The sequence below is a fragment of the Doryrhamphus excisus genome, chromosome 12 (genome assembly GCF_030265055.1).
Source record: "Doryrhamphus excisus isolate RoL2022-K1 chromosome 12, RoL_Dexc_1.0, whole genome shotgun sequence".
NCBI lineage: Eukaryota > Metazoa > Chordata > Actinopteri > Syngnathiformes > Syngnathidae > Doryrhamphus > Doryrhamphus excisus.
In genome coordinates, this window is record NC_080477.1 from 16,069,129 (window position 1) to 16,091,716 (window position 22,588).

General features: G+C 42.3%; 1 protein-coding gene across 7 annotated transcripts in view; it reads left to right on the forward strand.

The window, feature by feature from the left end:
* ush2a (Usher syndrome 2A (autosomal recessive, mild)) overlaps positions 1-22,588 on the forward strand; it is a 154,419-nt gene that overhangs the window by 80,350 nt on the left and 51,481 nt on the right. For 6 of the 7 annotated variants that reach the window (XM_058088964.1, XM_058088969.1, XM_058088967.1 and 3 more), the window contains 13 exons: positions 5,958-6,466; positions 6,548-6,714; positions 6,863-7,029; positions 7,114-7,202; positions 9,795-10,129; positions 10,765-10,920; positions 11,829-11,992; positions 12,284-12,493; positions 13,828-14,030; positions 14,097-14,209; positions 14,310-14,529; positions 15,258-15,426; positions 15,499-15,720. In XM_058088964.1, coding sequence (XP_057944947.1) covers positions 5,958-6,466; positions 6,548-6,714; positions 6,863-7,029; positions 7,114-7,202; positions 9,795-10,129; positions 10,765-10,920; positions 11,829-11,992; positions 12,284-12,493; positions 13,828-14,030; positions 14,097-14,209; positions 14,310-14,529; positions 15,258-15,426; positions 15,499-15,720 — 2,724 coding nt within the window. Of the gene's footprint in view, positions 1-5,957; positions 6,467-6,547; positions 6,715-6,862; positions 7,030-7,113; positions 7,203-9,794; positions 10,130-10,764; positions 10,921-11,828; positions 11,993-12,283; positions 12,494-13,827; positions 14,031-14,096; positions 14,210-14,309; positions 14,530-15,257; positions 15,721-22,588 lie in introns of all 7 variants that reach the window. The other variant, XM_058088966.1, reaches the window with a different exon arrangement.

The window sequence follows — 22,588 nt, forward strand, 5'->3', positions numbered from 1 at the left end:
AGTGAGCCTTACATACTGTACACTGCGTGTATGTGTGTGTGTGTGTGTGTGTGTCTGTGTCTGTGTTTCTGGGTGTGAGTGACCTAGCCAGTGTCATTGTGGGCTAATTGTGTTAATAGAATCATATTAGCCACTGGTGCTGCCTCTTCACTGCAAAGTTATATATTAATTAGCACCACATCATTGCAGCATACATAATCATTAAGCAGCTGAGATTTGCATACGTTTGATATGTGTGCATGTACACACCACAAGAAATGTTCTGCCTTGTTGATGTATACAACACCAATGCCTCCTCACACACCGCTACTTTCAGACACACACATTTAGGATGTATTAGATTATGGTAACGCTTCCCTCTACTTATTATGCAGAATTCAATTCAAAACACACACACAACTCTATTTGTGTCACTATCTGCTCAACAATTATGCCAAATCATACAATATTATGTATACTAATTATAGGGCGGACTCATTCTAAAATAATTAGAGCCTATTATGGCACATACATTCAAATATGCATGCGGTACAGTGTTTATTTTGTTAGAATGTACAGTCACCATTCACCCAATCGACTGAGATGTGACCTTGTGCCCATTTGTTATAGTATATACTATACTACACTGTACAGTTAGGCACACCCTATATTGAATTTGTAAGTATTCTTATAAACTATGTAGCATAGGTTTGCTCTTCTATCTCAACGTTCCTCACCTCTTCATCTCCTCATTCTGCCTTTTTTGCATTTGAACAGTGGCTTTCACCTCTTCTATTTGACTGACGAGCACTTTAAGTATTTACGAGCAGGGGATAGACAGAATAGAAAAAGTAAGATAAGAAATAAAGAGAAAATTGGAGTGGAAAATACAGGACTCTAAGGTATAGGATGAGGAATGGGAGGAAAGTAAGGAGAGTGCTAATGACAGAACAGAGAAATCGAGAGACCCACGTTTCCTCCTTTCCTTTTTATCATTCCATTAAAGTTTTATATCCATCTTTTTAATGTAATTTGGTCCCTATGAATTCTTGCCGCTGCAGAACAGACAGACGGCTCCTGTGAACATAAACTCTGGCCGTGTTGGACAGCTCCCTTTCCTCTGTCTACTCCCATGTTCACACCAGCTAAGTGATCTAAGTGAGTGTGTCTCTGTTGGAAGGGTGTGTGTGTGTGTGTGTGTTTTAGCATGTTCAAGAGACTATGATTAAAAGCACACTTTTGACAAAATGTTCTTAGCCCAGCAGTCTTGACAGTGTGTATTTGTGTATACGTGTGTAAAACTATGTGAACATTTTCAAAAAGGACTGAGAGATATGAGGTGAGAGGTAATGACAGACACAAAGAATCTATGTTACGGTATGCCTAAGTATCCTGAACCTGATTTTGGAATGGCTTGAATGAATTGAGAAATCTTGAAAGGAGTTTCCTATGTTGGGTGGTTGGACTCACCCTAAGGGGGCGAGGCGTGAGGACCTCAGTCATACAGGAGGGGCCGCTGCTCCTTCACAGTTGAAGCCAGCCAGTTGAGGTGGCTCGGGCATCTAGTCCGGATGCCTTCTGGACACTTCCCTGGTGAGGTGATCCGGGCATGCCCAGCTAGGAGAAGGCCCTGGGGCAGACCTAGGACACGCTGGAGGGATTATGTCTCACAGCTGGCCTGGGAACGCCTTGGTGCCGTCCCAGTGGAAGTGGGGGAGGTGTCTGGGGACCAAGTCTGGGCTTCCCTACTGAGATTGCTGCTCTCGCAACGCGGACGCAGATAAGCAGACGAAAATGGATGGATGATGGATGAAAGAAATCTTGTTCTTGAAATCTTGAAATGTTGAAATAAATCGTAGAAGAAGAGGAAGTAGTAGTACAAAAAACACGTTTTTGGAATGTGTGGTCAGTGTGAAAGTCCTTAATGAATGAAATGGTTTAAAAGGGGAATGATTGGAAACGGTTGAGGAGTGTGCGAATAGTGGAAGTTTGAAAAATGGCCCATTCTTTTTCAATGGGATGAAAATGTTGTTACAATTTTGGAATATCAGGGATTTTTTTAAATATCTGATTAAATAGAAAACAATTCCCAAATGAGCTGAACGATTTGTTGCTAGGTTGGCTTGAATCGGTTGAAAAATTAAGGAGGACAAAAAAATGGTGGCATAAGAATAATCAGTGGTTATTACAAAGTGTGAATGCTTAAGCACAACTAGGCTGATTTCAATGATTTTATGCCTGGACTAAGAAACATATTTGATTCCAATGCAATGTATTATTTGCTAACGTTTCACTGTTCCTCTTTTATATCCCATAGATCGGTCTGAAGGTTAGCGGGAATTATACAAATCCCTCCCAAATGTCAGCTCTTGGAAGTACCATTGCAACAAATTTGAATGACTGACAATTCCGAGTTAGTTCGGCGGTCGTGGTTACTCAAAGGATATAATGCACATTACGCGTACTCGTGATGTGAGGGATACAAATCGAGCTCATGACCTTGACAGCACCTTCTCACTTGCTCCTCTTGGCGTCTCCTCAAGCAGCAGAGACGACATTAGGAAGTAAAGATATGAAATGCAATGTAAATTCTCACACTATTGCTTGTCATGGTTTGACACCGCACCGTAAGCGTGGCGATAACACTTAAGCTGCGCTTCCATTCTGACTTCTAGGAGCACAACTCACCTTCAGAATCTCCTGTCACACACACTCCTCAAGAAGGTACATAAGGCCAAATATTGCTACTCTTTTGATGTTGATATACATTTAAATGTGCGCAACCTGATTTGCACAACGGGATACTAAATAAGTATGCACGCACACACATTTGCGAACCCACCATCTTTCCTCCCTCCCTCTTCCCTAGCCCCTTGTCACTTGATTGTGTTATTACTATGCTAACCAAATCCTTATAAATGTGATTTAAGGCTTGGCGGCCCCCACACTCTCACTTTAGCCTTCTGCTACCATGTTTTACTGAAGAGAGGAGGCGTAAGAGAGAGAGGGGGAGGAAAGGCTGAAAGACGCAGGGTTGTCGAGGTACGACGACAGAGACACTCGGAACGACAGACGAGGAAATACAAAAGCGTTTGAGATGAGGAAGGCAACGCATTCTTTCAACGCCCCCTTTCCTTCCTATCCGGAGAGCAGTAAAGTGTCAGTAAAATAAAAAAGGAAAAAGCATCACCTGCATCTTAAATGAAAATTTCAATTGAAAAACTTAACAGCCCTTCAAATTGCAGAATTTTACACGCGCCAGTAAAGCTTAAATAACACTCAACACTTGGAGGGGGAGGTGGAAGGGGGTGTGGGTGACACAAGGGTTACTTGGTGTCGGTGAGGTGGGCTTGATCAAGGTGACTGCCTTATGCTTGGTGCTTTGCTAGGCTCAAAATTAAGAAGAATAATTGAGTTTTACCATTTATTATTAAATGTACATGCATATCAGTAACGTGCAGTCAGGGGAGTGCAGTTTTTTGTCACTCCTGGGCATGGTAAGGCATGCCAAGGCAAGTTTATTTGTAGAGCACAAGTCATACACAAGATAAGATGTGGGTAAAATCACAATACAATCATTACATAAAATTCCATAAATACTTTCAGTTGTCATATGCACAGTTGAAGTGTTTTCAGCTTGAATTAGAACATTGAACATTGATGCGATATCAGCATAGAATTTTACATGTATGTTAATTTTTGCAGGGAGGACCGAGGTGCTCAATGAAGCATTTAAACATTAGACAATAGACAATTGCTTTTTTTTTGCTGTCCTAATTTGCAAATTTTTCGAGCAGCGTCGGATGCTTGAGGGAGTACTGGTCTTGCGAAAATCATGCTGTTTTTAAATGCACAAGATTTGGTGGTATTAAGCTTCCCCGGCTCCGTGCCACCACGAGAAACGTGTGCATGACAAGTTTTGCACTCGGCAAAAATACTCCCACAATGTGAGTGTGAATGGTTGTTTGTGTATATGTGTCCTGTGATTGGTTGGCAACCAGTCCAGGGTGTACCCTGCCTCTCGCCCGAAGACAGCTGGGATAGGCTCCAGCACCCCTGCAACCCTAGTGAAGATACGCGGTACAGAAAATGAATGAATGATTGCATGCATAAATTGGACTGCCAAGATGGAGAACTATATAACCAAGCTCACCAAGAGTTGATCAGACTTTTACAACCAAGTATAAGAACTTTTTTTTCTGGAGAAGGAGTTAGTTAATAAAAATATATAAATGGAACAGCAATGGAGTCTCTCACCAGCCATAAATCTCACAGCACATCACTGATGCATGCAGTATAAACCCCCACTTTAATACACATTACTACATTCTACGGGATATTACGGATGAGGATTTGGTGCCTTGCCAAAGGGCAAAGCCGGGAAGCAAACCGTCATCTCCTGCAGCTGATTGTAATTATCCAAAGGGGGCGTTCTTCTGGGGCCTCCCCAAACAAAGTCCGTATACACGTGCGTACACCAACTCTATATCATGGAATGTTTAGTCACCCAGAGAAAGAGCAGCTTTGCAAGCTGGAAATGAGGCACCTGGACTTGCTGCTGTAGACAGACAGCAAGACAGGCTCCTCGCTTATTCCAGGGGTTCACTGGACCTTTGGTGGTAATTGAATCAGTGTGAGTGCTGAGTAGAGCTAGCATAAAAACCTGTTAACCCAAAAGGTCAACTCGCTGCATTGTTTATTTAGCAGGGAGAGCAGAAAAAGAGAGAGAGACGGAGTGGCTGTGGCTCATTGTAGGGAGGAGAGGAGTCAGGAAGGAACGAAAGGGGTTACTGAAAGATTATCACCAACAACAACTAACACATGAAAAGTAGTCACTAGTCACATGAAACTGGCATTTTCACTTGCATATTCATAATATGTATGGTCGTGGATGGTCAATATGGAGAGATTTAATAACTTATTAATAGCTGTGTGAGCACGGCTTTGTTGATGTAAAATCTGAGTACTATTTTTTGAAGGGAAAATACTTCTAAAGTAGCACAAAATCATGCACACATCTCACGACACATGACAAATAACGACTAAGCAAAAACAATTGTTAATTGCTAATAACGACACACTGATAAACAGCATCATCAATTCAAATGAATGCATATGGTTCCTCATTGGGGCCGAGTACAAAACATGTAATGTACACTCTGTCATGTCCGTCCACATGCACGCTTGCACACTTGTGCCCTTATACAGTACAGTTGTACAGGTGTATTCTAAACCACGCATTTTCTTTGACATCTTCACTAGGTTTCCCTCTTCCTTTCCATGCACTCACACACACACACACACACACACACACACAGAGTACCACACATATACACATCTCCATCTGGGAAAGCCGTTAGCAGTTAGCGGTAGCACTTAGCGGCGCAGCACGCTCCCTCAGTCCGCTCAGTCACCTTGATCTGCTTGCCCTTCACAGCCCTCCATTACTGCTCTCCTACATCACTGTGGTTGGAAACATTCATGTGTGTGTTACGGTATATGAAGTGTCTACATGTATATACATGTATCTCCGTGTCCATTATGAAGCTGTACACTGGGATGTAAATACAAGGCACGGAAGGAGGCGGGGCTTGGGTGTGGTGTACTCAGCACATTGTTGATTAGGTACAAGTCCATAATATATTTTGTCACTATGTTTCAGTTTGCTGTGGACACCTATATTAATACAAACTGGAACTACAATAGTAAGAATATTGTTATATTTCTGACAGTGTCAAAACTGAACATTAGTATCTTTTTTGGTACACATCTTTGTATTGGATCTCATCAGTTAATACCATTTACAGAAATGTCATCTTCTTTTTTTGGTCATCATGTGTTTGTTTATGCAGGCTTCCTGACCAAATGACCAGAAATGTACCCTCGAGGAGCTAGTCTTTTCAGGATACATTACATAAAGTATTATGTCTAGATGTGTCTGTATTCTTCCTGAGTATTCTTTTATTTTGTCCCAACAGGTCCAGGTCCCCTAGACCCCCTGACTGTTCTCACGCTCCATCCTCGAAATGTGACAGTCGCATGGGCACCTCCCTCCCAACCTAATGGCATCATCACCAATTTCAGCCTTTATTTTCACCCCGATGCTACCTCTACTTTCCATCCCAAACCTGGCACCAGTTTGAAACCCAACTCAATCTTTGATTCAGACCCTTACCCAAGTCAACCAAATGTTACCACATCTGGCTCATATCGACACCTCGTAAAGAGTAACCAGACTCCAATGTCACCTAATGTAGGAACCAAGTCATTAGATTCTTCTGGACCCATTGCCTTCTCAAGGGTGCCCACAAACCCTCCCGTGCCACACAAAGTATACACTTCAACCAGACCCGAAAGTGAGCAAGATGTCCTCCACGACAACAGTTCATCAACTTTAAGTCTCTCCCCACCATCAGTGATTGTTCCAGGGAACACCACAAGCTACACCTTCCTTGACCTCCTTCCATACAACTCCTACAAAACCCAAGTATACTTTTCTCCTTTAGATCTTTGGTAGAGCTTTAATGTACTTTGTACTTAATGCATCAATCATTGCCCTATCATCCAGCTGGAAGCATGCACCAGCGTGGGTTGTTCAATGTCGGAAACGATGCGCTTTCGGACCCTGCCAGCACCTCCTGAAGGACTCCCTACACCTCACCTCTACTCTGACACACCCACCTCTGTTCTCCTGTCCTGGGGTGCACCAGAGAGCCCAAACGGACCTTTAGAGAGGTGAGACATTGTTTACAAATGGGTACCAGGAGTTATACATCGCTAGTGAATCCAAACCTCCTTGTCATCCTAATTTGCCAATGCAAAGTAGATGCTTTAGGTATTGTAACCCTGCCTCTCCTTTTACCTGTACTGTATCTTGGCAAAGGTGGCAAATTGAACGCAGAGTTGCCGGTACAGAACAAATCTCCACCGTAGGACACCTTCTGCCAGAACCTCCCCCTCTTTCCTTCTTGGACTCCTCATCAGCACTTAGTCCGTGGACAACTTACCACTATAGACTTGTGCTCCATAATCAAGCTGGCAATGCCACAGGTAATAGTACTTCTTCACACCGCAATCCTAAAAACATGAACGCACCCCCCTTGTCAAACTCAAGGTTTTGATCCATACTTGCAGGACCATGGGCCAGTATCTCCACCAGACCTTCTCGACCAGCTGGTGTGACTCCTCCAAGGGTTAAAGTGTTGGGACCAGAGTCAATACAGGTGATACTGTTTATTTTGATTTGACCTTCAATGATGCGTGTGGTCTCTTTAAATGTAAAATACACACAACCAGACAGTACAGTGTAATTGTGGATTTGTCTAGTCTTTGTCTAGAGTTTGACGGTGTTGAAAAGTCAAAGCAATGTCACACTCATTCCTCTTTCCTTCCTTCTCGGGATTTAATGAGAAAGCAAAAAAACATTCAACTCAAGGTCCCCTTCAGAAAATGGGTGGGACTGTGACCCTGTCGAAGGCGGCTTCCTTCCTGTCGGCCATTTTGAAGGAGGGGCCAGCGTTAAATTCCAGCTCTGGCTAATCCCACATCAAGGCCCATCAAGGAAACACACAGACACTTTATTATGCTTGCACACACACATGCACACACTTTCACATGTAGCCCTGCACTAATGCTAACAGCCAAAAAATGCTAATGCTTGTCATTATTCCAGAACCACCCCTGTCATCTCTACAGCTGCACAGCTTTAGGGGTCACACATCCAAGATGGAAAATGTTCTTCCTGCTTGATGCTAATTGGACAGGCAGGCTGGTCGCTTCCTGGTTACCAATTGACCTTGACAACAGAGAGGATTTTGAGTACACTCATCTCCTTAATTCTCTCAATGGTCTCTTCTGCAGCTCATATCATAAAATGATGTCCCCATTGACAGAATAGAACAGAAAATAGAATCATAAGGCGGCTATTCTTGTATCAAGCTACATCGCTATGTGACAATGGGAAGAATACCATATTGCCCTAAATGTTACCGCCATCTCATATTTGGTGTTAAGAGATGTATACAATCAAAGTGTTGCCAAATAAGAGCTTTTCTTCCTGCCACTCACACACACCAGTGACCAACTGTAAGGTCTGTTTAACATTTGCCACCGAAAAAAATGATGAAAACACAAATTTTCCTGTCTGTTTTCCACATATCAATTAGCCCCAAGCGGTCATTTACATATACAGGATTTATGTATATTATAACAAGGTTGGGAAGCAAAGAATGTCAACATGTATTGACCTGCATACTCGTGTCACTCTGCTAGCACTTACTCTCTATGTTGATAGGACAGAATTGTACCGTCAGCTGAAAAGCACTCTCTTGTTTTTGATGCTCACACAAACACACATACTGTACGTACGTTCTCTCTCTCACTGGCAACATTATCATTTGACGCTCTCTCGCTCAAATCCACAAAAAACACACACACACACATACAGAGTACTGAGACTGTACTGGCCTTAGCCCCCGTGGTGTGTGTCAGCCGAGGGTCTCCACTGTCTTCACCATCTCCAGATTACATCGGGCTATTCAATCTGTAAATGACTGCGAGCATAAAGCACACCCTACACGCACTTTGGGAAATGAGCTACCTAACTCAGCATGACCCTGTCCATATGCAGCTGCATGCGTGTGTGTCCTGCATCACCTCCCAGTGTCACTTGTTAAATGAATATCAAGGTTGCATGAGAAATAATTATTCCTGACATTCATTCATAATACTCTCATCAGCATTTGACCACCTAATCACCTACACTCATAAGTCTCGAGCCTCTCTGAACTGATGACTTATTGTACATGACAGTTTGTGTGCATAAGCGTGTTGGCACCCGCATTCTGCTAACATGAAGTGGATAAGCCGTGCATGCTTTTGTTGTCATTTGTATTTGAATGAATCATTGATGTCGATGTACTGTAGTCACTCAACATATTTAAGATGCAGGTGAGTTGGTGCATTTTGACATTTGTGTGTGCCACTTAAATTCATCCTTACCCCTAAAACGCTGACAACCTGAACAGCTTCCAAATCAGATGCAGCGCTCCGCAACTGCAAGCTTTTGTTTTTGCATGCGGCAATTCCATTACCAGCCGCCTTTCATTATTTTAGCATGGCGTCGGTGCATGCTTGTGTGTGTGTATCTACGTGTATATGCGTACGTGTGTGCACGCCACGTTTTTAAATGTGATGAAAGGAATCGTCTGCTCAAGTCAAAGTCAGGTTATCTCTCCCATGAGAGATTTGATTGCAGAGGCATGTGATGACACATGCACACTGGGATGCCACCCACATGACAACACTTTGTAGGACTCCAGCAACACGATGTCCACACTCTGATGCAGATACTCCATGAACACACACACACACACACACTCACACTGTCATGACTTCCTGTAGTTCATCCATCTAAAAGCTTTCTGCTGTCGTCAGCAAGCAGTGAAAAGGACGCTGCACAACCTTTGATTTGTTCACTTTGGGAAACAATTTTTCCCATGGGATGTCATGGAAACGAAAATAGTCTGTTTTAAAGTTAAGCTGTTGCCACTTTAAAAGCTATTTTTTTATTTTAAATTAAATGTGATTACAATTTTAACATTCTTAACTGTTAAACAAATGCATGGTTGATATAAAACATAAATATACTGTGGCATCCTTTCATTGGTTTCAAATGTGTAAAAGAAGCATGCTGTACAGCAGGGGTCCCCAACCACCGGGTTGCAGTATGTTCTTCATGAAAGTTGTACTCTTTATGTAACTACTGCATTTTACGTGTACAACACCCTGTTCACGCTCTCCCCGTTCTGTTGCAGGTCACATGGTCTCCACCTTTAATTCCCAATGGGGAGATCCAGGGTTATGAGCTCCGTCTCCCACACCCCCGCATCTTCCACAATGGCAGCAACACAACCGAGCTGAGTGTCAGGGTGACAGATTTGATTCCCTACACAAACTACAGTGTCACCGTGGTTGTGTGCTCCAAGGGAGGTGGATATGTCGGAGGATGCACGGAAAGTCTGCCGACTCCAGCGACAACATTTGCCTCAAGCCCCCAAGGCCTCGGAGCCCTGTCAGCGGTAGCTGTCAGTGAGTCTTTCCTTGCTGTGTCTTGGCAACCTCCGCGCAAGCCCAACGGACCCAACATCAGGTAAGCACAGAGACAAGTGATGTAATCGTTGTCATGTTGGGGTCATACACTGAAGAATCTGATTCCATGGGTCTATTATTGCATATTGAGCCACAGGTGATGGACCTTTTCCACGTATGCTATACCTTGTCTCTTCTGACCTGTGTCTTGTGGCAACAAGTTCTGTATATAAAAAGTCTGTTGTTCATTACAGGCAATTAAAATGCATGAGCACATCTCTGTGTTCTGCACAGCTCAGCTCGGCGTGTTTGTTTAAGTGGGTTGGTTAAAAGGTGGCATTAAGCCCTTCTTTTCTGATTACAGCAGAAATTAGCATCACTGTGGGGAGAGGAAAACACAAACCCTGCAGAAAAACACAAAAGAGGAAGGGAGGGGCGGGATGCAGGGAACATAAGCAAATAGAGAACATGGAAAACAGGCAGAAGAGGAGGAAATTAGCGATAAGGACTCAGCTGAAAATTGTGTGCAAGTTTTTGTGTGTGCGTATAGTCATTTAGATGTGTCTGTGCGCTCAAACGTGCACACAAAGCTGTACAAGTGTTGTGAGTTAACACATTCCTGAATACCCAGTACCCTATGTTGTGTGTGTGTGTGTGTGCATGTGTGTGTTTCTTTTATTCAAATTTCCCCTTCAGATATGAGTTGCTGCGACGTAAAACCCACCAGCCGCTTGCCGTCACCACAGTCCCCATAGTAACAGCCCCATCCGCCAACCCTTCTGAAGATCTCCATCGCTGGCTCCATGTTTACTCCGGCACCAAATTGTTCTACCAAGATAAAGGCCTAAGCAGGTGAGATTACTGAAATGAGCTCTAGAGCAAACGCCGGCGCCGCAGCCAGCCATGTGTGCAGAGCCGATCGGCGAGTTGCTGCTGATGCAGATCTTTTTAATACCGCTCAAAGATACATTAAGCAAATATTCCAAAGAATTAAATTGTTTTTCACACAGCGTCCCCCCACTAATCTCAGTTTGGCACTTGGTGGAAGCTGATGTGTTTTTTAAAACAAATCTTTTCGCTTGCTATAAACCACTCTGGGTGTACTTTTTTTTTACTTACTATCTCTTTTGTGCTTCAAGTCATCAAATGACATACTTTTGAACCAGTCAGCACTTTTAATTGTGTTGGTTAGTTGTTTTACTGATGTTTGAGAGACCGAAATAAGTGCTGGAGGAAATAATTCACAATATCATGACTTTCACTATATGCGTTACATTAACGCCCAGTTTGGACTTTTAGGAAAAACAACCAGACTGCACTTCCGGAATAACAAACAAAAAACAGACTGTGTACATATATTTATACTGTTATTCTGTATATTTTGTATTTTTCATTCTTTTTTAATAGATGTGTCTGCACCTACTATACCAAAACAAATTCCTAGTATGTGTTTGATCATACCTGGCAATAAACCCTTTTCTGATTCTGATTCTGATAATAGTTAACTGATCATTTCAAGGAGACCTTTTGTGCTTATATTTCGGCCCTTTGTATTGATTTGTACACTCCTACATTCTACAGAGCAGCTTCAAACGATAACCAGCACACAAAGCCTTATAGTTCCTCCAGAATCTGCACCTATTCTGCTGTATTTCTTTGGGTCTGTTTTAATGTATTCCACCCACAGCCCGCCTCCAAACATTGTTGTGATTTAGTAACGTAACCTACATTATAATCACACTGCCATTGTCTCTCAACAGATTCACACGCTACCAGTATCAGTTAGTGGTCCACAATGACGTGGGCTTTTCTTCAGGAGAAATCATCACAGCCGTCACCATGGCTGGGATTCCTCTCCGTCCTCCATCGCTGTTTGCACACGCTGTCAATCACACGGCTGTTCGTGCCAACTGGACAGCACCTTGTAAGACTACTGCGGACATACGTGACATTTTGTCATAGATTTAATGTTTCATTGGAGCCGACTTTATTAGAGAGTCTGATTGCTTTTTATACAGTCGCAGTTTTATACAATTGAATAATGATGTCATCATGCAATTTTGTTTGTTTGTAAGGCACAATTTTGAGCATTGTTAGATTGTGTAGGTGTACTTAATGAACTGTGCATACTCATAATAATAACCTAAGGCCGATGTCACTGATAAAACTGATAAATGTGTACACCATATTAACCGTGCACTCACTTCTTCCCCAGCTTTACACGACCTGCAGGGTGAAGTAGAGATGTACTTCCTTACAGTCATCTCTGCCAACTCGAGACAAAAGTTGGCTTTTCCCCCAGAAAGCCTCTCTACAGTGGTGACTGACCTTTGGCCCATGACCACCTACATGTTGTCATTACACGTGTCTAATGGAGCACATAATACAACCAAGTCAATAGTTAACGTCACCACAGAGGATGGAGGTATGTGAATTAATGCCTGCTTATTGATAATAAAAATGGCCGAAAAGCTTTGGGGAATTGATAATTAATTTGGCTGTGTGTGTGTGTGTGTTAAAGTTCTATTGTTTACCAGTGTAAATGTGGGTGACAGTATGGCATTGAGTGTGTAAATTCAATACACTTTTGCTAAGTGTCTGTGTTAATGTGCATTTCACTGTGTCTCTGCACTTCACAGGAGATGTTAAATACATGTAGTGAGGCATGAAATCAATACAGACTGTGCATGCCAGGCAGATTTAAGGTGTTGTAAAAAAAAGAAAAAAAGCTTGTCGGCAATACACACACACACACAAACGGTCCAGGGCCAGACAGCTAGCATGGCCACTTACGTGTCTAAGAAACGCTATTACAACATATAACACAGCTATTATTATTTAAGCTTTCTAGGAAACATCATCTCATTATGTACATATTTGGAGTTGTAGTTTGTAGTGGATCAGAGTTGTGTCATGTCTGAGAGCTGTTTCTCAAGATTTTGACTTTCATGTTGCTAAAAAAGGAAATGTTACAAAGAGCTGTCAAAGTGATGCAATGGGGAGTTTAGTTGAACACAATAATTAAGACCATGTTGAATAACAGTAATACCTATCTGGTAATGCCAACTGAAAATGATTGTTATTATGTGTGTAAATGCAGATACAGCTCTCCATCTCTTTCCCTGCTATGTCTTCTAAATTATAATCACACACGAAAGCTCTTCTTTTCATCTCAAACCTGTGCAGTGTACTAAAAAGTGCATTAAAAACATGAGAAAACCATTAGGTGCTAAAAGCAAAGCATGGCTCGTTTAACTTTACTTAGCTTTAAGGTAATTTCATTATTTTACAGCCATAAGACGTCGTACACACTCACTTCATTGGCCAAATATATTTGAACTCATGCAGTCTCATCCCACCAACCGTTTTATCATGACCGACTCCTCTATTGTCTATTGTTGTACTGATAATGTCCTCCTGTTGCAGTAAATGAAGGGTATAGCAGCAAGTTTGCCTTTAAATTTCTTGCACACACATAAACACACAACTACTACTTGTATAAATGATACAATTGTATTTATTTATTGATTTATTTTATGTAATATCACTAAGTCAGTCATTTTATTGTATTTAAAAGTGTTTGTGTTGTGGATTTTGTGCAAACGTTTCTATCAAACCAGTGTAGAATGAACCATCTTGCATTGTTCTGACATTTCCACATCCATATCTAGAACACATACAGTACAATATGTGTGTTGATGATTACATTTTCCAACTGTAATCTGAATGAAAGTTTTGTGTCTGTGCACCAATCCTCAGAGCCAGATGGGATTTTGGCCCCCGAAGTAGTTCCAGTTAACAGCAGCACCGTTCGTGTGCTCTGGTTTCCTCCTCTGAAAGCAAACGGAGCTATTACCGCTTACCGAGTTTACGTGGACGACCGCCTCCATGGCAGCGTAGACAACAGCTCTGGGTCTTACCTGCTGGGCAACTTGCTGCCTTTTACCGTTTACAATATACAGGTACACACATTTAGAAAGACTTATCTTTATCCGTACAAAAGTATATGAGAGTACTGTGTGTTTCAGGTGGAGGTGTGTACTGTTTATGCATGTGTTCGGAGTAATGTTACTCAAACAATTACTGTGGAGGACCTACCTGCTGCCATGGCCACACCACTTGTACAACTACTGGGTCCAAGGTGATATTTGTTGTGTTTTTGAATAGTGGATCTGATCATGGCGTACGGTACATCCATGCATCACTGATTGCATTCGTATTTTTGGCATTTTCTCTCTCAGGCGTGTCAAATTGGACTGGTCCCCTCCGGGAAGACCAAGTGGAATCATTTTGGGCTACGAAGTCCTAAGACGGTCCTTCGGGTTATGTGGCTCAACATCAGCAGGGGGCATGTCTTCTTTGGGGAAAGATTCAAGAGGCATAAAGCTCAGGTGCTCCTACCTGCAGTGTCCAGCCACTTATAGTGTTTGTGAGACGTCGTGTTTCCACCCTGATGTACAGGTGATTAGCTTCCTTGTTTCTGCTTACTGCTTTTCTTTACTTGTTCTGAAAAACTGACTTCATTATACACACATTTGTAGACATAAATAATGTGATAATGTACTGTGGATTTAGCATCAATTCATTCATTCATTTTCTACCGCTTTATCCTCACGAGGGTCGCGGGGTGCTGGAGCCTATCCCAGCTGTCTTCGGGCGAGAGGCGGGCTACACCCTGGACTGGTCGCCAGCCAATCACAGGGCACATATAGACAAACAACCATTCACACTCACATTCATACCTATGGACAATTTGGAGTCGCCAATTAATCTAGCATGTTTTTGGAATGTGAGAGGGAACCGGAGTACCCGGAGAAAACCCACGCATGCACGGGGAGAACATGCAAACTCCACACAGAGATGGCCGAGGGTGGAATCGAACTCCTAGCTGTGAGGTCGATTTAGCATCAATCTTCATTTCAATTCAACATCTCCATTATAAATGTATGTAATTTACAAGGTTGATGTCAAAGTCTGGGATGTACTGTATTTCATTCATAGTGGCTCATCTGCTGCATCCGACAGCAAAATCTTTTGTGTGCAGAACATCTATACTTTTTGAGTATATATTTTGTACTACAAGCTCTGACCTTGGTAAAAGTTATTTTTTCAACAAGTCCTTTTTAGTGCTAATGTGTGATGGTGTTGTGTGGACTTTTTATGACTGCATTTTCTCATGTTTCAACCAGGTTTGCTGTACTGGAATATTGTTCAGTAAAATGCCACAACATTACTGTTGTGACGGACGTTATCTCAGCTTCAGTAATTCCTCCAGTCCAGTCTGCTGCAATGGCAAACTGTTGCCACCTCTTCCAGACCACCAGTGCTGCGGAACGTACTATGTTCAAGTCAAAACCAGTGAGTTTCCACAAGTGTTTTCTACTTTGTTTGACTTTACAGCATTCCCTTCATCTGACCTTGTGTTTGTAGATGAATACTGCTGCCCCGACCACTCGCAGGGCCGAGTCTCAGTGGGGCTGGGGGACAGCTGCTGTGGGGGTGTTCCCTACTCCACCAAAGGTGGCCAGCTGTGTTGCGGTGGGAGCCTCCATGATGGCTATGGGGTCCAGTGTTGCGGGGGCCACGTTGTCAATGATGCACTGGTTTGCTGTGGCAATGCCAGGAAGGGACAAGTGCATACATACATTCCAGGTGAGGTTGCATTTTAAGGGTGTTTAGGTTACAGGAAATATGCTTGGAATCCTTCTTTTATTGACAGTACTTCATTTTTGTATTGGCTAATGAATGGATTGTATTGTCAAAACAAAGGCATCCGCATAAGTTGTGTGTAAAATGTGGTGCTTGATTCTCACCCACATTTTTAATCTTGCCATAATACTTAAATCTTTGACTAAGGGGGTTGAAAAGAAAGAAAAAAATGACAAAGAAGAATTAAGCATTGGGGGAACAGGAAGACACATGGTGCAAGAACGTGGGGTCGTTTCCCTTTTCTTCCCCCTGCAGTGTCCCCAAGCACCCAGATACCATGGCACAGATGGGACTGTGTGTGCGTGTTGTGTGCATATAGGTGAATGTGTGTGTCATTAGACATCTTTGTCATGGCAGATGATGATGAAACACACTCTGGATGGCTCAGTTGAGGGCACTGCCAAGCACACAGCAGGACAAATAACGCACAAATTCTTGCTCCTCTTCACAACGTGCATAGACATACACAAACACACACATGCACATGCACATGCACATATAGAGTCAACAGGGTGTGCTCTGCGGGGTTCACTTAGTGTTGCGTGCTAGAGGTAGACACGTGGACTTGATTCATCACAGATAAATAATGGTCCCATTGGACAAGCCTGTAGTTATCCATCAGCCTGCAAACATCCCAACATACGTCCATTATAAAGTAGTTGGTGACTATGTTTTCAAACTTAACCATTAAATATTATGGTATTCTTCACCTACATATATTAAGGCTATTTTAACTTGTTTAAATTATTATGCTCATTTTTTGGGTATTGAGTTGTGGACTCCTATAGAGTAGCTACACACAATAACCAGCACACAAAGCTTTACAGTTCTTCCAGAATCTGCACCTAATCAGCTGTATTTCTTACGTCTGTTTTAATTTAGTTCACTCACGGCCCGCCTGTAGGCCTGCCCAGTCCGCTGTGATTGGTTACACTCACAGCTACCTGCGAACGGTTTAGGAGTTGATGATCAATGCCGATGTATCTTGTCGGCTTTCAACATACAGCGACCACACGACCAAATAACATTGGAAAGTTTATCAGCTGACACAAAAAAGTCAGATTAATATGAATTTCTTTTGCTTGTGGGGAATCAGGAACTCCCGTACGAGCCATTGCTAGCAATTAAGCTAAGGGGGGCAGAGCCAGGGCCATATAAGGAAGTCCGCCCCTCAGTGACATCACAGAGGGGCAGTTTTACCACGCCTTTTGAAACTGAGCATTTTCAGCCATCCCAAACTTCTTTCAGGGCTCGCTCCCAAATGTGCAAACCTCATTATCTGAAACTTTAGCATTGTTCAACACGAGAATACAATATTCTAACTACATTTATAGGTCAGAAAAGTGGAAAAAGCATAACAGGTCCCATTTAAAAACTCTCTTTAACCTCCTTGCTTCATCTTCTGGCCTCATGCTGCCACCCTTTCTTCCTCTCCTCGTCCGCCTCCTTCCATTCCCCCTCCCTCTCCTCCTCCCTCTCCCCCTGTCCACAGCCACTCATCAGTCATTAGCGTTAGCTTCCCCATTGAGAGCATATGGTTTGATGGATCGTAGGGCTAGCGGCACTAGCAAGGCTAAGGGCCATTTGCCGGGTGCGCTGCGGAGTGGGGGAGCCCTGGGGCCATGCTATGCAACCTCGACCCCACACGTCTGTTTCAAGACCCTCCCCACAACAACATGCTCACCTATTATAATGGGATAGTCTGCTTAACCTTGGCACAGGTCACTCACGATACTTCCTTGCACCATATTGAGGGTTCTGTTGCTTTAATGAGAGACACATAAGTGATGAGATACCTTTACAGTTTGAAAAGAAATTTTACATTATTAGAAATAATTGTAGCACGGTGGGGGGGGGTGGTTAGCGCGTGTGCGATGTGGGTTTGTATCTCGGTCTGAACAGGTTCCATGTTCTCCCTGTGCTTGCATTTTCCCCCTATAGCTTAAAAAACATACATGTTAGTTTAATTGGATGGTGTAAATTGTCTATAGGTGTGAATGTGAGTGTGAATGGTTGTTTGTCTATATGTGCCCTGTGATTGGCTGGCGACCAGTCCAGGGTGGCCTGTAAAAATAATCTGTGACTCTAATAAAAAATGGATAGATTAATTTTGTCTATTAAAATAAGTCATTCAAAAACATTTTGAAAATGCTATGAAACGTATGCATGTTAACTCAAATCCCAGGTTGAAAAGAAGTCTGTAAGAGAAGAACTAGATGGAGCAGATTAAAGGAGGAGTGAAGGGTATCCCATTGTGCCCAGCTGATAGACTAGGTTAGGCTGATGTGATTACGGGGTCCCTGAAGTGCGATCTATCACACATTACCGTCCACACTGTCAACAACCATACACACGCACTGCGGGGGAACGCCAATGCCAGGAGACAGCCGTCTGGCAACAGATACGCTGGGTTGCATGCACATGTGTGCACGTAGAGATGCTCACACACATACACACACGCACAATAAAAATAATTATATATATTATGTCCAGCCAACACGATGCCAGCATTCATGTGTGCTTTTTTGGAATTAACTGATATTGGGTAAAAATGCAACCAAACTAAATTACAGCAAATAGCATCAGGGTCAGAATTGTCACCATCCACTGAATGCAACACATCCGTACAAGGTTCCTGTCAACACTTTAGCAGTTGCACTGGTTGTTCTATTTCAACAACATTGTCAAAGCAAGAATACATCTTGAAACAGTGTGTAGGATATGATGGCTGTGGTATTTAGGGTCAAAGTATTTTCAAACATTACAGGTAATGTGGAATCCTATTGAGTTTGAAATATTATATAAAGTAATATAACAATATATAACACCTTTGGGTAGTGACCGAAGTCCACGGGTACAAGTGGCCGAAATAAGGGTGGCTGGGCTCTCTCTTAGAGAGAAGGGGAGAAAGGGAGACTCACAGTGGAACCCGCTACTCCTCGCATTGAAAGGAGCCAGATGAAGGGGTTCGGACGCCTCCCTGGGGAGGTGTTCAGGGCATGTCCAACCGGTAGAAGGCCTCAAGGAAGACCCAGGACACGTTGGAAGAGACTGTGTCTTCCAACTGGCCTGGGAACGCCTTTATTAGCCTTATTATTAACCTTATTATTAACCTTTATGAGCTCTACGTCCACTTTGTAAAGTAATAGTTTATCATTAAAAATGCCAAAGAAGAATTGTTGGCATTGTTTTTTTTTAATCAGTATTATTGTTAAGTTAGGCTGCACGGCGACCGAGTGGTTAGTGTGCAGGCCTCACAGCTAGGAGACCCGAGTTCAATTCCAACATCGTCCATTTCTGTGTGGAGTTTGCATGTTCTCCCCGTGCATGTGTGGGTTTTCTCTGCGGACTCCGGTTTCCTCCCACATTCCAAAAACATGCTAGGTTAATTGGCGACTCCAAATTGTCCATAGGTATGAATGTGAGTGTGAATGGTTGTTTGTCTATATGTGCCCTGTGATTGGCTGGCGACCAGTCCAGGGTGTACCCTGCCTCTCGTCCGAAGACAACTGGGATGGGCTCCAGCACCCCCGCAACCCGGTAGACGGCAGGAAATGAATGAATGAATATTGTTAAGTTAGTCATATTGCACTGAGCACCCGGGACAGCAGTATGTCTGCAGCTTTCCTACATTGCCATAAGTTCCAATTCTATTTGATTTTTTTAAGTATTTGATTTTTTTTTTCTGCCACACTTCTAAATATGATTTGTAATCCATCCCTCATTTCCTTACCACCTTCCTAAAGTTGCTAAGTAAGTTTAGGGAAACATTGACCTAGTTTGTCTTTGTATTCCCTCATGTGTTGCAACTTTTAAGGTCTTCTTTTTCCCCTCTTTTTCCCTCTCTTTGCCTCAGAGTTTGCATGTAAAATGGTGAGCTAAGATTATGGTGAGATTAGATGGTATTTAAAGGGACGTGTGTGGTGTCTTTGGCCTCCCATTGCTCCCTGACTCCCCCTTAAGTCCCCTAGCAGTGTGAGCTCCACTAATCATTTCCCCTTCACACTTACACTTTATAGTGCACACTTATTTAACTCTTTCACTGACCCTTCAGACCTCACCTTAGCCCATTTCCCAATGTGTACGTGCCACTCTAAATGCCCTCCCTAGTTCACTTTTCCTCAGGAGCCAATCTTCAAAAAAAAAGTCAGCGTTTCTTTAACTCCTTCACTGACTGGCTCCCTCCGTCCCAACCCAGCAGGCCCCATCCAAACGTTCAAGGACAAATCTGAATATCCCTTTTCACCGTTTAAGTGTTAAAAGCCTGGCGGTGGCGGGGTGTTATCTTAACGCGCCTTGCCGTGCCATCATCAGAGCGCGTGATGAAAATGGCTGTGATGATGCTAAAAGAAAAAAAAAAGAGGAGGGGGAGAAAAAGTAATAATCAAATATGTTTTTCAAGGGCACAGTGACCATTTGCTGGGGGGAAATTATCCTTGTAGTTAAGCTTGCTCAGTCTGAGCCGAGTGGAGTTGAGAGAGTGGATGCGTGTGTGTGTGTGTGTGTGTGTGTGTGTGTGTGTGCAAGTGTGAACGGCTTATTTGGGTTTTTTTTCCTACTTGATGCAAGTATGCTTCCCTCTGTTTTTAAGCTCTTTTTGCATACTACTGAATGTATTTACATGGTTTCCTGCTAAAACAAATGAATATATCAGTCTTTGTGCATGTGTTTGTGTGGGTGTGTATGCATGTGTGCACGCACGTCTGCGCGCGTGTGTGTGTGTGTGTGTGTGTGTGTGTGTGTGTGTGTGTGTGTGTGTGTGTGTGTGTGTGTGTAAGCCTGTGTCCATGTAAATCACTGCCAAAATCTCCTCATCAATGATGGGTAGCAAACGGCCAATAGTAGTGGATTCCAAACGGCAGCGTCTGGCTGACTTTTTTAAGATAAAGTGCTCCATGAACACGGGGAGACATTTCTCTCTCTGTTAATATACTTATGATGATGAATTTGCTATTACATCGAGTTTAATGACTGCCAAGAATAAATCCAGGTTGTCAGCAGCACAGAGTTGAGGGCAGTCAGCCTGAGGAGAAATGTTGTTTTTTTAATTTCCAATGTTAACAATTATTTCAGTGCTTTAATTAATTGAAAATATTGTCATATATATTTTTTATTTGTTATTTTTTCATTAAATTAATTGTCATTAAATACAAATAAATACAGACTTATTTTTATTTGTTGCATTACTATAATATTTCACATTCTTCACTTCATTTTCACAGTTATACCTAAATTACAATGATCAAAATGTTTGACACCTTTTTTGGTGCTCAACAACTGTATTTTAGTGCTTTGAAATTATTTACATTTATTTAAAAGTTCCGATCCACAATATTAAATTAATACTACCAAATTATTCTACCAAAATGTTTGAAACCACTTTTTTCTGTACTCAGTTAATTTAGTGCATTCATTAATTACATGTATCTATTTAGTTTTGTTTTTTTCATGTTAAATTGACAATTGATGCACCATTATTTGCAGATTAATAAACAACATAAATAACCTATAATAAACAACCTCATAATGAAGAGTGGTCAAGTGGTAAATGTGTTGACATGTACTGTATGCATGTGTCCTTGTAGGCCCGCCTTTCTGTGTGCAGGTATATGTGCGTGCATGTGTCGGGTAAGAAAGTCAAGCTGTCACTCAAACTGAAAACTGTACATCATGTTTTGATGGCGTGTTTAAAAAGTAGACAATAAACAGGAAATGATGATGTAAGCCGGCCGTATGACCTTTTTAGTTCGTATGTCACAAATTGCCTGTATTTCCACTCTTCAGACCAAAGCTGTTGTAATATATTCAGCTATTTAAAAGTGTTGTTTTGATTTATTTAAAGTTGGAGAGTGGTTTTAGCCTCCAAGAGAGGCCGGATAACCCTAATCCACAGCACACATTTTTATCAGTAGTTCATTGGCAGGGCTAAATATTGACTTATCATTAAGTGGAATGACTGAAACCCTAATAATAATTCACGTTGTCTAAGCACCTTGTGTTGATGCAGCGCTCCCGACGCTGTTAATGAATGTATGCAAATCCGACATAAATCTGAAGATTAGGGCCCGAGCGTTCAGCGATGCTAGAGAGAAAACAAGAGGTGTGCGATAAATCGTTGTCAACACAAATACGCTACAATGAGGGGCAGAGAAAACACAGGATGCCTGTTTCAAAACCTATACTATACCAGCGTAGCACGCTATCACACAGATAACGCATACTAAGACTGGGGTTGGATATCTGCTGTTGGCGCGATAATGAAAACATAACGTTTAGAAGCAGAATGGTAAACAGTTGATGCACACATACAGTATGTAGGAAGTCAGTTAAGTTAGTTTTTTTTCCTTTAACATATGCACAACATTGTCAATTAAGATGTACAGCTTTCGGATTAATGATGAAAAAAGTTACCTATAAAAAGTTTTAAGGTAGACGAGACTCATACATGGGCATGATTGACACCTGAAGTGTTTGTAAACATGCTCAGTGCAATGTGAATATAGCACAGCACAGGACAGACAAGGGCAGGATAAAGCAGCTACAGCTTGTCCTCACTTTCGGCACACCGTGACATCACAAAGAGCTCATGTTAGAAAAAAAACAGAAACCGAGCGTTCAGAGTCATACCAAAGTTCTTTCAGGGTTCACTTCCAAATGGGCAAACCTCATTATCTGAAACTTTGCCATTGTTTAACACAACAATACAACATTGTAACTACATTTATAGGTCAGAAAAGTGGACCCCCCTTTAAGTTGGTATTTTTGATCTCATCCTGGACCAAAAAACCTGAATGTCTTCTTCAAGATTCAT